Source organism: Phoca vitulina, unplaced genomic scaffold, assembly GCF_004348235.1.
Source record: "Phoca vitulina isolate PV1807 unplaced genomic scaffold, GSC_HSeal_1.0 scaffold3, whole genome shotgun sequence".
Lineage (NCBI taxonomy): Eukaryota > Metazoa > Chordata > Mammalia > Carnivora > Phocidae > Phoca > Phoca vitulina.
Window position 1 is genome coordinate 92610079 of NW_022589706.1, and position 12838 is coordinate 92622916.

General features: G+C 37.2%; 1 protein-coding gene across 1 annotated transcript in view; it reads right to left on the reverse strand.

The window, feature by feature from the left end:
- PRSS12 (serine protease 12) overlaps window positions 1-12838 on the reverse strand; it is a 77395-nt gene that overhangs the window by 8167 nt on the left and 56390 nt on the right. Inside the window, exons 10-11 of the mRNA XM_032401089.1 lie at window positions 11041-11119; window positions 10200-10322 (exon numbers count right to left, since the gene is read on the reverse strand). Of these exons, the coding sequence (XP_032256980.1) occupies window positions 10200-10322; window positions 11041-11119 (202 nt within the window). The remainder of the gene's footprint in view (window positions 1-10199; window positions 10323-11040; window positions 11120-12838) is intronic.

The following is a 12838-nucleotide window of genomic DNA, read 5'->3' on the forward strand; positions in this document are numbered from 1 at the left end:
TTTTATATTTATATTTATATTATAAAATATAAAAATATTTATATTTTATATATATAAATTATATTTATATTTTATAATATATATATTGGGATATATATATTTATATATCCCAATTTTATATTTTATATTTATATATATATATTTATATTTATATCCCAAATTTTATATTTTATATAAATATATATTTATATTTTATATTTATATTTATATTATAAAATATATTTTATATTTATATTTTATATAAATATATTTGTATTATATTATATAAACATATATATTTATATAATATTTTTGATATACCAAGTTAAATAAAATATAATTAAAATTAATTCAACCTGTTTTTTTTTTTTTATTTAAATATTTGAGAGAGAGAGAGTGTGCATGAGCAGGAGGAGAGGGAGAGTCTCTGAACCAGACTCCCCACTGAGCATGGAGCCGGATTTGGGGCTCAGTCTCACGACCCTAAGATCATGACCTGAGCCACAGTCAAGAGTCAGATGCTCAACCAACTGAGCCACCCAAGTGCCCCCGACCTGTTTGGCTTTTTTATCTTTTAATGTGGCTACTAGAAAACTTAAAGTCACATTTGTGGCTCACATTGTATTTCTGCTAGACAGCACTGGTCTAGAGAAATAGTTTGGCATAAACTAGGCATCCTGTTATTACTATATCTCTTTTTTTTTAAGATTTTTATTTATTTGACAGAGAGACAGCGAGAGAGGGAACACAAGCAGGGAGAGTGGGAGAGGGAGAGGCAGGCTTCCCGCAAAGCAGGGAGCCGATGCGGGGCTCGATCCCAGGGCCCTGGGACCGTGACCCAAGCTGAAGGCAGCAGATTAATAGACTAAGCCACCCAGGCGCCCCTTATTATCTCTGTAATGCAGTCTCTTACATTGCTTATAATTTTTAAGCCTGAATTATGAGACATTCCCTTCATATGTGAACTTTTTATATCCTTTCAGATAATTACATTACTGTTGACCTAAAAAAAAAGTCATTGCAACAATATTTTCCACTCTTTGAAAGAGAGCTGCAATACTTGCTAAAATAATCCTTGTATCTAAACTAGCCATATAAATACATTCTACATTATCTGAAAATTGGGTCTTCAGCCAGTAAACAAAGAAACAAGACATTACTGCAACAAGGAAATTTTGTTTTAAAATACCCCAGTATTAAAGTCTTGAGCAATCTTGTCTTAATGTGTCACCTCATGCCTGACTTCTGCAACAGTCTGTCCGATAGCCTTGCTGCTTCGAGTTTTAACTTTTTCAGTCCCTTCTTCACACTGCAGCCAGAGTGAGGTTTCTATCTGACAATATAACTACTCTTCTGTATACCCTTCAAAGGGTCTCCATTATCTACACAATAAAGTTCAAAATGCCTTACTTGATATGCAAATTAATCCAGGAATGGCCCTTGCCCATCTAATACCAGCCTGTTCTCCATGCCCCTGTCCTTTTAGTTGCTTGAAGAGGTGTCTCATACACCTGTCTTTATTCAGACTATTTGTACTGTCATCACCCCTGCCATCCCAATATGGCAAAAACTGGTTTTATCACTCAAGTCTCAAGTCAAAAACCTCCCAGGAAGCTCTTCCTGCCGTGCCCGAAAACTGGCCAATCCTGTCTTCGAACACTCCCAGTCGCACTGTCCTCGCATTGATTAACAGTTTCTAAGACTAAGTTAAGATGTCAGGTCCTCCCAGTTAAAGGCTCCGTAAATGTAAGGACCATGCCATGCTCACTCTTGTATCCTCAGCACTAGGCAAAGTGCTTGGCACAGAGAAGTCTTAATCACTGTGTGTTAAACAACTTGTTTTCAAAGACATCCACATCTACATATGTACACTGTCATCCCTAACTTAAATCAGAGTCAGCTTCTCACCAGTTCTTAGAACACCATCACTAAAGTTTCTAGTACTTTTTGAGAGGGAGGGCAAGAGAGTGCACACGAGGGAAGGGCAGACGAGAGAGAGAGAGAGAGAGAGAATGAGAATGAGAATATCTTAAGTGGACTGTGCAGAGTGCAGAGCCCATCACAGAGCTGGATCTCACGACCCCAAGTTCATGACCTGAGCTGAAATAAAGAGTCAGACACTCAACAACTGAGCCACTGAGGCACCCCTCTATTACATTTTTTAAAATCTCCCAAATATCTAATATTCTTGTTAATGCTGGCTGTTTACCAGAATCACCTGTACCACTTTTAAAAATATAAATGTCCAGGTCACACAGTCTCTGAGAATATTAATAGGGCTGATGTAGGACCACAGGTGATTCAAATTCACAGTCAAGCTTGAGAACCACTACACCAAAGACAAAGGCACAGTGATAACTCCTACCCCTGCATGTCTGGACTCTCTCACCAGGTGAAGTGAGCATCATACGAGATTACATAAAGGTATCAACAAAACACAAAACCCATACATGTTACATGCATATACTGTGTTCTCGAATCAAGTAGATTTCAGCCAATAGTTTTGAATATATTCCAAATTTAGTATGCTCACCAATCAGCAGTTGATATTAAACTGAAAACAAAAATATTTACCTGAGAAGAAGAGAAAAAGCATCATTCTTGTCAAAATGAATCTATTAGTACCTATACTTTTAAAGTTGTCCTAATTTAAGGAAATGGGCCAGCTAAACCTAACCAGTGATTCCCACACTCCTTTCACTCCAATTATTCTTAGAAATAATCACATGCTTGGAATTTGAAGAGCATCCAACACAAGACTGGATTAGTTAGCTAACCAAATACTTGTCTTCTACTGTCACCTCTCTCAGTGGGTGTGATTATATACTTCAGGGATAAAACTTTGGCTGAGGTTCCCAATATGATTGTGGACTTTGAAAACATTTACTATAGTTGTAGACTTGTTAAGAAAACATATCAAGGAATCTTTTTTTTTTCCCAACATAAAAACTCTAGTTGAGCTTCTGTTACTTTGACAGACTTTATTATATTCAAAAATGCTTCTAAAACAAACATTTTAGGTTTGGCTGACACACCATCCAGTTGTTTGCTTTGCTGAAATGCCTTCAACTCCTCCTCAAATAAAAATTGGATGAAATTGCCCGACAAGCTTGAGCAAGAAAGGATCTGAAACACAGCAGTTTAGTAAAATCCAATGTCCCCATTTTTCTGAGATTTAGAGTTTAAGAACAAAAAATTACTGAAATTAAAAATAAAAGTTGGGGCGCCTCGGTAGCTCAGTCGTTAAGTGTCTGCCTTCGGCTCAGGTCATGGTCCCAGGGTCCTGGGATCAAGCCCCGCATCGGGCTCCCTGCTCGGTGGGAAGCCTGCTTTTCCCTCTCCCACTCCCCCTGCTTGTGTTCCCTCTCTCACTGTGTCTCTCTCTGTCAAATAAATAAGTAAAAATCTTTAAAAATAAATAAATAAATAAAAATAAAAGTTAATTCATATTGCAGGGTCTTATTCTTTATGTGTGTTTCCTACATAGATTTCACGTCTTCAAAAAGTCTTTTACATCAACCTGTACACATCTGCTACTACTAGAATCTGTTTTTTTGTGTCGTCTGGATGAAACACAAAAAGTGATTGAAGTTGTTTGTGTAAATGGTTACAGTTGCTTAGAGAGAAGTGACCTTCTCCATAGAACCTTGCACTGTCATATGTGTGTATGTTTGTGTGTGTGTGTGTATACACACGCACATATATATTGTGTGTGTGTGTGTTGTGTGTGTTCAGGAAATGGTTTTAGCATGATTGATGGTATTATGTATAGCACTAAAAGACCATGTTCCTAATGAACTCTACTAGATACTAGGTTATGATGAAGCATATGCTAAGCACCTGACACTTTGTGTTTTTAAAAAGAGACTCCACTATCTCTGTGGCTCATCTTTTTAATTACAAAGATTTAGACATTCCTGATTTTCAGAGCAACAATCTCTGAAAATTTCCAGCTGCTATAGTGTTTCTAGGCAAAAAATCAAAAAGATAAAATCAGGTAAAGCTATATTCTTGATCAAATCAAATTTGCAGTAGAATTACAGAAAGAAGAGACTCTTGTTTTGCATTCATTCTTTCTTCCAAAATGATGCTTGTTACCAGAATAAGCAACTAAAAGGAGTTAGTGTAATATTCATGAATTTTTCTCTCAATTATATTGCTGCACCACAATATAGAGAGGGTCATTTCATGATACTCACAGTTTAGAGTAGAAAATACCAAAAGCAAGTAATTTATATTATGTAAGTTTATAGGGACTACAAAAAACTTGATTTATTCCAAGTTTCCACTTCAAAATGCCAACAGGATATTGCATTCCAAAGTCTGCATTGCAGTAACACTAGGAAAAATGTGAAAAATGAGATAGAAGGCCTATAAATGGTGATTCACCAATTACCTCAGTTACCCTAATTATGTTGGCATAAAAAAGTGTTTGGGACACAGCACATATGAAAGTTACAAACAAATTAGAATTTGATGGAACTCTGTCAGCTTTACAATAAAGTACACTTATCATGTAAAGAGACTATATAAAATGAATATGACAGGATAGTGGATCTGAAGTAACTGCATTCTGATCTCAACCTCCCAGGCCATCATTCTTAGATTATTCTGACATGAGGATTATATAAAAGAATGACTATAAAGGCAAAACAAATAAACATAAAAAGCTGTCATCCCACAGTATAAAATAACACAGATGGTAATAGCACTGTATGCCTTATTCACAAATAGCTGTTCAAGAACACTGGCCTATATCATCACTGCAAGAATTAGGCACCAAGGAAGGCCTGATGAACAAGAAACCATTATAGAGCACATACAGAAATCCAGTAGTTAAAGCAGTGGAGATATAAATAAAAAAAGTGAGTGAGAGCTAATTTCAAAATATGAAATTTAGGTCCCCGACCAGTAGACCTTAAATTGGACTCCCAAGGGACACCTGGGTGGCTCAGTTGGTTAAGCATCCAATTCTTGGTTTCAGCTCAGGTTATGATCTCGCAGTCCTGGGATCAAGCCCTGCATCAGGCTCTGCACTCAGCATGGTGTCTGCTTCAGATTCTCTCTCTCTCCCCCTCCCACTCACTCACTCTTTTTCTCTCTCAAATAAATAATATCTTTTTAAAAAATAATAAATTAGACTCCCAAGAAATCTATAAGGAAGATAACCTCTCAGAACCTGATGATCCTGCTTCTACAGGGCAGTCTCCCTGTAATTCCAAAGGAAATTGATTTTTGCAAATTTCAGAGTTTCTGATGATTAAAGGAGGGCTGTTTTAACACAAAGTCCCTGAACCCAGAAAAAAACAAAATTGGGAGCTATTCTGAATCACTAGTGAGTGACCTTAGCTTTTTAATAGGCTTACTGCAATAAAGATGTGAGCTGTAGCTTCCTTAGGCACTGTAAAACAGGAAGTCTATGAAATCTGGTAAAGGTTACAGGCCAAGTCAGATGGATATAAAAGACATTTGCAAAACAATTATCTCCCTACACACATTAAAAGAATCTTGCATTATATCTACAGCACATCAAAATGCTGCATATCATAATCTGCTCCTCTGCTTTTCAATCAACTGTCTTTATCTTATACTGAGCAGATAAAGGGAAGAAATTCAGAAATGACATATGGAAGGAATTATCTGTTGATCTAGGTTTAAAATACCACCATCCTCTAAAGAGTCCAACATTCTTAAATAGATCCACTATCTGGCAACTGAGCCCCCCCCACTTTCATCATGCAACAACCATTTAGGAATATCTCCTCTGTGCCAAGTAATATACTAGACACTCAGTTTATAAACAGAAGTGAGATGGTTACTGAATTTAAGCAGGAATCTAGAAGGAGCATGCCAGGGCAGAAATAATGACATGTAAACAAACAAACCCAAACATGTACCGAAAAGAAAAGAAAAAGACCTTCCAGGGAACCCAAAATTCAGATTAAAGTTTTCAACCTCAAGTAGAATTTTTGGGTAATTTCCCTACTTCAAAACTTTAAGCCTTGAACCCTGAAGTCTATAACTTTTAACAGAGACCTGAAAGACAAGGTATCTTAATCAAGAGGAGGATAATCTAAACTGAACCTCCACAGTTATTTTGCCCAAACTCTAAGCCCTAAGACAGGTTTCTCCAGGTTTTCTGTAATTTCCTACCTTCTTCTTCTCCGGTAGTCAGTGGATTAAAATCATCCTGAATTTCCTACTTTTGATAATAATAATCTCTGATTCCCTTTTTTTGAACCCCAACAAAATAATAGCCAATATTTGTTTTGAATTTTACAGTTTATAAAATACTTTCAGATGCTTAGCAGATCATTTGTTCCTCACCATGGAATGTTACTGCCTTCATTTTACGGGTGGGAAAACTGAGGCTCCAACAGGCTAAATAATTTCCATAATTTCCACAAATTAAACAGTCAAAATTGGAGGAGAACTGTGACCTTGGTCTCAATGGCCAGATCCAAGTCTTTTGTTACACAGTACCAAGTCCTACTGATTTCAGTCACAGCGGCTCTACCTTCTTTCCCTCCTCTTCTACCTTCTGTCTCTATTATAATAGCCTTGTAATCAGTCTCCCCCTAGTTCCAACCATAGTGAGTCTTAATCACTTGGTAACATGGACCAATTTGAGTCATTCCAGAAGCATGTATGCAAAGACTTTTCATATAATTTGAAGCTCATTCAGAGACGCCTGGATTAATAATTTTGCTTTACCTCCTCAGATTTATCCTGTATATCTCCAAATGACTCATCTCCTAAAACTCTTAGATCACATTTCAAGGCTCAAAAAACTTCAGTTGTTTCCCACCACCTAGTGAATGAAACAGAAATTCACTATCCTGGCATTCCAGGCCTTTCCTGATTCTCTACTGTAAGTCCACTACCAGAACTCCAGATCACTATCTTAACTAATAACTGCCACTGTTCAAATATGTCTCATGTTTCTTCACCACTATGCTCTCAACATTAGCATTATCCACCTTCAGCCTCTACCAGTACATGAATCCAACCTCTGAGCTTGAACACACTTCATAACAGAACTTACTCTTCCTCCCACATACAGCCCATTCATCTTTGAATGGTCCTAGTGTTAAAGAAATAAAAAATAAACAACTCTTTATGTTAAAAAGAAAATTATCTTTTCTCCCATTAACATCTGTGGTACCTGAAGCAACAGGTAACAAATCTAATCCAATTCCACAAAACCTCCCCTGTCTGTTTGCCTTCCCTGGTGTACCATGTCATTTTTTTCATGATGTGGCACCCAGAACTGAGCACAGTTCTCTCTGATAGTGACAATACTTTTGCCTCTGACAATAGCTTGAGCACAGAGTAGCAAGGCTCATCGCTGCTGTCTTGCCCCTTTCTGTCAGTGCTGCCCACAACTGATTAACTCTGTGGGCAACTGCATTACATCACTGACTTGTATGAAGGTTGCAGGACTCTAAAACTCATAAGGTCTTTTCACTTGTGCAACACTTAAGCCAAGTTTCCTGGAACTAAAGTTAGCATTTTACTTCCTCCCTATTCCACATTGCTTGTTAGAATCAGCATATCAAGATCTTTTGCCATCATGGATCCTATCTCCAACATGTGTCCCCTCCCAAATCTCCTGGCATCCAAAAATATAATTAATTTACCATCGGTGTCTTTTTCAGCTCAGTGATTAATATGTCGAATAGGACATGGATAAGTATCCTGTCAACTCCAATATATTCTTCCTCATCATCATTCTTCAAACATCCAGATCATATTCTATTTTACCCACCAGGCAAGTGGGTCTTTTTTTTTTTTTAAGATTTTATTCATTTATTTGTCAGCACAAGGAGGGGGAGCAGAAGGCAGAGGGAGAAGCAGACTCCCCACTGACCAGGGAGCCGGATGCGAAACTCGATCCCAGGACCCTGGGATCATGACCTGAGCTGAAGGCAGACGCTTAACCAACTGAGCCACCCAGGCGTCCCTATGTGGGTCTTAACCATTAGTGTTCATAAGAATCATCAGAGATGCTTGACAAAAATGCCAACTTCTGAGGCTTGGCTCCAAAGATTCAGTAGATCTGGAATAGAGGCCCAGGAATCTGGATTTTTAACAAGCTGAATGTATCTAATATTTTGGTAGAAAGACCACACTTTAAAAATGGTGCCCTGGGGTGCCTGGGTGGCTCAGTCAGTTAAGTGGTTAAGTGTCTAACTCTTGGTTTCAGCTCAGGTCATGATCTCAGGGTCGTGGGATCGAGCCCCACACCTCAGACTCTGCACTTGGCATACAACATAGTTGTGATAAATCATTGCATAAAGAATATAATGTTCAGTAAAAAGTGCTGGTAAACTAACTATCCATGAAAGTATAAAGTTAGGTTCCTTTCTCATACCATACATACAAAAAAACTGTAAACAGATTAAAAACCTAAACATGACAGGCAAAATTGTAAATTTTCTTAGTGAAAAACTAAGATAATTTCTTCATCATGTAGGATGAGGAAAGTATTTTTTAAATAAAATATAAAAATTTTTATCAAACTTAAAAAATTGACACACCTAAACATATTAAAATCAAAATATCTTTATAAGAAAAAGATCTTAAACAAGTAACAGGACATACCCCTGAATGAGAAAAGTATTTGTAACACATAACAACATAGACTGTGTACACAGAACAAATTTTTTAAATCAATTACAAAAAGACAATCCAACAGAAAAATAAGCAAAGGATATAAACAAAGAATTCATGAAAGAGGAAGACACTAATCAGGGAAATGGAATTAAAAAGAAATCCAAAAAGTCTAAGACTGGCAAAAATTAAGACTATTGATAGTATCAAGTTGAGGTGGGAATTTGAGTAAAGAGGGACTTACACTTTGCCAAGATATAAACGGATATACTTACTTTAGAAAGGAAATTAGTAGGACCAAGTGAAACTGAAATGTGCCATACTCTAGCAAAATGCTCCCACATATATGTACCCAATGAAACACAGAATGGATATGTACTACTGCATTGTTTTTTCATAGTGAGAGAATGGAAACCACCCAACTCTCCATTAGTAGGGGAATAAATAAGCTGTGATGTAATCTTTCAATAGGAGTTAAGATTCACATGGTGGATAAAGTGAACAAAATCTATATGGATAAATTACAAATATACAGTGAAGCCTTATGATATCACATAAGGAAAAATACAAAACAAATTTTTGCTTGTTAGAATTTCTCAGTGACATATTACACATTTTACGTAAGACTTTTTATTATGACCATTTTCAAGTATGAAAAAGGTCTCTTTCAAGAGACTCCTGTACTCATCACCTTGCTTCATTAATTATCAATATTTTGCCAAGGATTGGTATACATTTTGAAATACTAAAGTTCACGCTGAGGAAATGGCCATGAGCCAGGCCCACAAAAGAGCACAGGACAAGAAGAAAGGAGATCCAGGTTCTAGTGCAGGCACGGCTCCCATGAGCAGTGTGACTGTGGCACACTGATTTTCTCTGCGTGGCCTCCCCTCTGAATTGGGAAGACTTCGATTGGACTGATAAAATGGGACATGAGGAAATAATCAGGATGCAACCTGACTTTCTAGAAGGTGCAAATAGAGGAATTTAAAACGCACAAAAGGCACAAAACACCAAGACCCAAAAGATCAAAAACAATAAAAATTGCACTCCCTATTCTTAGTGTTTATAACTAGATAATCTGAGGTCTCTTCTAAGTCTACTGGGATATGATTTCACCCTCAAGATATGTTCTTTTTAAAAAAAAAAACGATTTTATTTATTTATTTGACACAGAGAGAGAGCACAAGCAAGGGGAGAGGGAGAAACATGATCCCTGCTCCGCTGAGCACGGAGCCCAATGTTGGGCTCAATCCCAGGACCCTGAGATCATGACCTGAGCCGAAGGCAGACACTTAATGGACTGAGCCACCCAGGCGCCCTCTTCAGATATGTTCTTGAGGGAAGCACTAACATAGCTGCCTCCCCTCCCCAAACACATCTTCTCTGCTCCCTAGAATTTGCTTTAATACCGCAGTAGCTTCCTGAGGGCTCTCTTTGCTCCTTCCCTTACCTTCCCCACTTCCACAGTGCCCTTGGCACAGATAAGGAAGACTGGTAGCCTGGCTCTGTCACCCCAAGTTTCCAGTATACTACAGAGAAGGAAGGGATCGGAAGAACTGGCAAGTAAGAGCCCAACTGAGTCGTCTGGAAAGGTGGACACGTACCTTTTGAAGCAGTGTGCTGCTGTAAGGACCCAGCAGCTACTCAGGAGCGTGGCCCCACAAAGGAGCCTGCCATCTCCATGGGATGACTTTAGCCGGAGGGACACTTGCCAAGGCCAACCACCCCTAAGAAGAAAGTAAGCCACTTAAGTCCATATAAGTTAGAAAAAGCAAAGAAAAGCATCCATTAAAACAATGACTCAGAAGGCTTGCAGGTGGAAGAAAAGCAGTATAAAAGGGACCCTCGGATGTAAAAATCCCTTCCAACTTTGAAAATGGTGCTCCTAGAACTCTGAGCAGGCCACATTGAAGATTTGCTCATAGGTATTTGTATGCATCCCACCTATCTCTGACATTCATGGAATCAAGTTGAGTCTTCTTTATACTTCATTGTTTGAAGCGTATTTTCTCTCCCCACTACCTCACCTAGGCAGCCTAAAGAAGTATTTAATAAGCAAAGTGCTGATTTTCCATGAGTAAATGCAACAAATAAAAAAAAATTGTATTAAAAGAGTCTAGTCTAAAACAAATATATTCTAAATTAAACGAATTGTGTAGTTATATATATTTTTTCAGACCTCCTGTTAAATTAGTTTCTGCCACATAACTTTTCAGCAACATATCTATCTTATAAATCAGAAGATAGCGGTCTAAGAACATGGTCTATATAAAGTAAAGGTAGGTCCAAAAAATGTGAAATTTTCCGTGTAATCTGTATTTAATTTAGAAAATTAAATAAGTAAAATACATCCCTTACATAATAGTAGAAAAACCCCAATTTGTAACACTGTATGTATATAAATAATTCTGTAATATGGAAAATCTCCTCTGAAGGACCTTTTACCTTAAAGAATTTTTCCCACCAATGATCCGCTTCTGCCGACGGTGCAGTAATCTCAAACCACAAACAGACGAGAGGGATTCTGAAGCAGACAGAGGTTATTAATCAGACTACCATATTGCTCATAGTGGGGTAAAGACACACGTGACACATTCTCCTGCTGCTTCCTTCTCTATTCCAAAATGTTTCTCTCCTCAAATTATAGGATACTTTTTCTTATAATAAAAATTAAAAGTCTTCTCAATTAACCAAGAATTCACAAGCAGATCAGGAACTTGAGGAAGTTTCCCATACTCAACTTGGACCCTGCCCAGTACATCATCCTATAGGTACCTACATCTCCTCCTCTGCTGATTTCAGAGATTGTTTTGGATCCAGGAATGTTAAAGCAAGAGAACTGCAAAGGCGATACTGGTCTAAATTACTTGCTTTTCATACACAACATTGCCAAGCCATGTCTACAAAAATGTAACTTAAAGGAGCAAAGCATATTCCCAGAATAGGATTCTGATCTAAATTCACATTTACATTTACTCATATAGCATAGTAATTTATGGAAAGGGTTTACTAAGCAGTCTAAGAGGTATTTAAGGGGATACAGTCAAACTTCCCAAGATAACAGACTCGATCAAGAGCATAAAAAAAGAAAATATATGAAAAAGTGGTGTACAAAAGAAAGTAAAAGTATGACTATTTCAAAAATAATTTTAGAAAGGAGGAGAATGTCTATAGGAGTATTTTGGTTCCTTGGTTAAGTATATGATATAAAATATTGATAGATACTGTTTTTCTATCTGTGTAAGAAGAAAAGGCTGGGAATTGCACCAAGACCACGAAAATCTAGTCAACACTAATATTCTCCCATTATATTCAGGTAGAAGGGAGCTCAATAGGGAATCAGCACTAGTTATTTCTTCAGAGAGAAAGAGGTTCAACAATGTGTATACCAAGATCATTAATTTGCCAAATGATCTCAGAGGCATGCTGTCTAACTTTAATTCTCATCTCTTAGGATATGAGTCCTCTATATGACACAGCAAATTATAAGATATTAGAAAAACATAAGTTTCAAATAATGCTCTGAGTCAGTCAATATATATAATACCAAAATAAAGAATGATGCAATTAATATTGAGCAAGCAAAACTGAAAGTTTACATCATCCTGGGGAAAGGCACCAGGTTGCAAAAATGTAAAATCTATTTAAAGCTGTAAAATCCACTGTTCCAAAAAAAAAAAAAAAAAAATTACAAAGCAAAATGAAGTTCATTTATAAAAGGATCCCATCAGATGACCAATAACCAATGGCTTGAGTTTGAATCCCCTTATAGAAGTCATTAGGGAGGTGCGTGGGTGGGTCAGTTTGTTCATTAGGGGACTCTTGATTTTGGCTCAGGTCATGACTGCAGTCATGAGATGGAGACCCAAATTGGGCTCCGCACTCAGCACCAAGTCTGCTTGTCCCTCTCCCTCCCCCACTTGTGGTCTCTCTACAGTATATAAATAAAATCTTTAAAAAAAAGAAAAACAAAAAGAAGTCACTAGGTCTTGAACTTCAATACAAAATCAATAGGTTAATAAGCCAGATTCAGTAATCCAGCTGGTCTAAGACAAAATCTTTTTATTTGAGGTATGGTAGCATTGGAACCATAGAAAGGTAGCAAGTACGTGTTGCTACAACTCTAGGAATTTATAAAAACAAATGTATAAATAATGAAATAAATATGGTATTTCATACTTTAAAGTAGGTTTACATAGGAATATAGTAAAAACATTGTACAATTACTGAATTTTTATGTTTT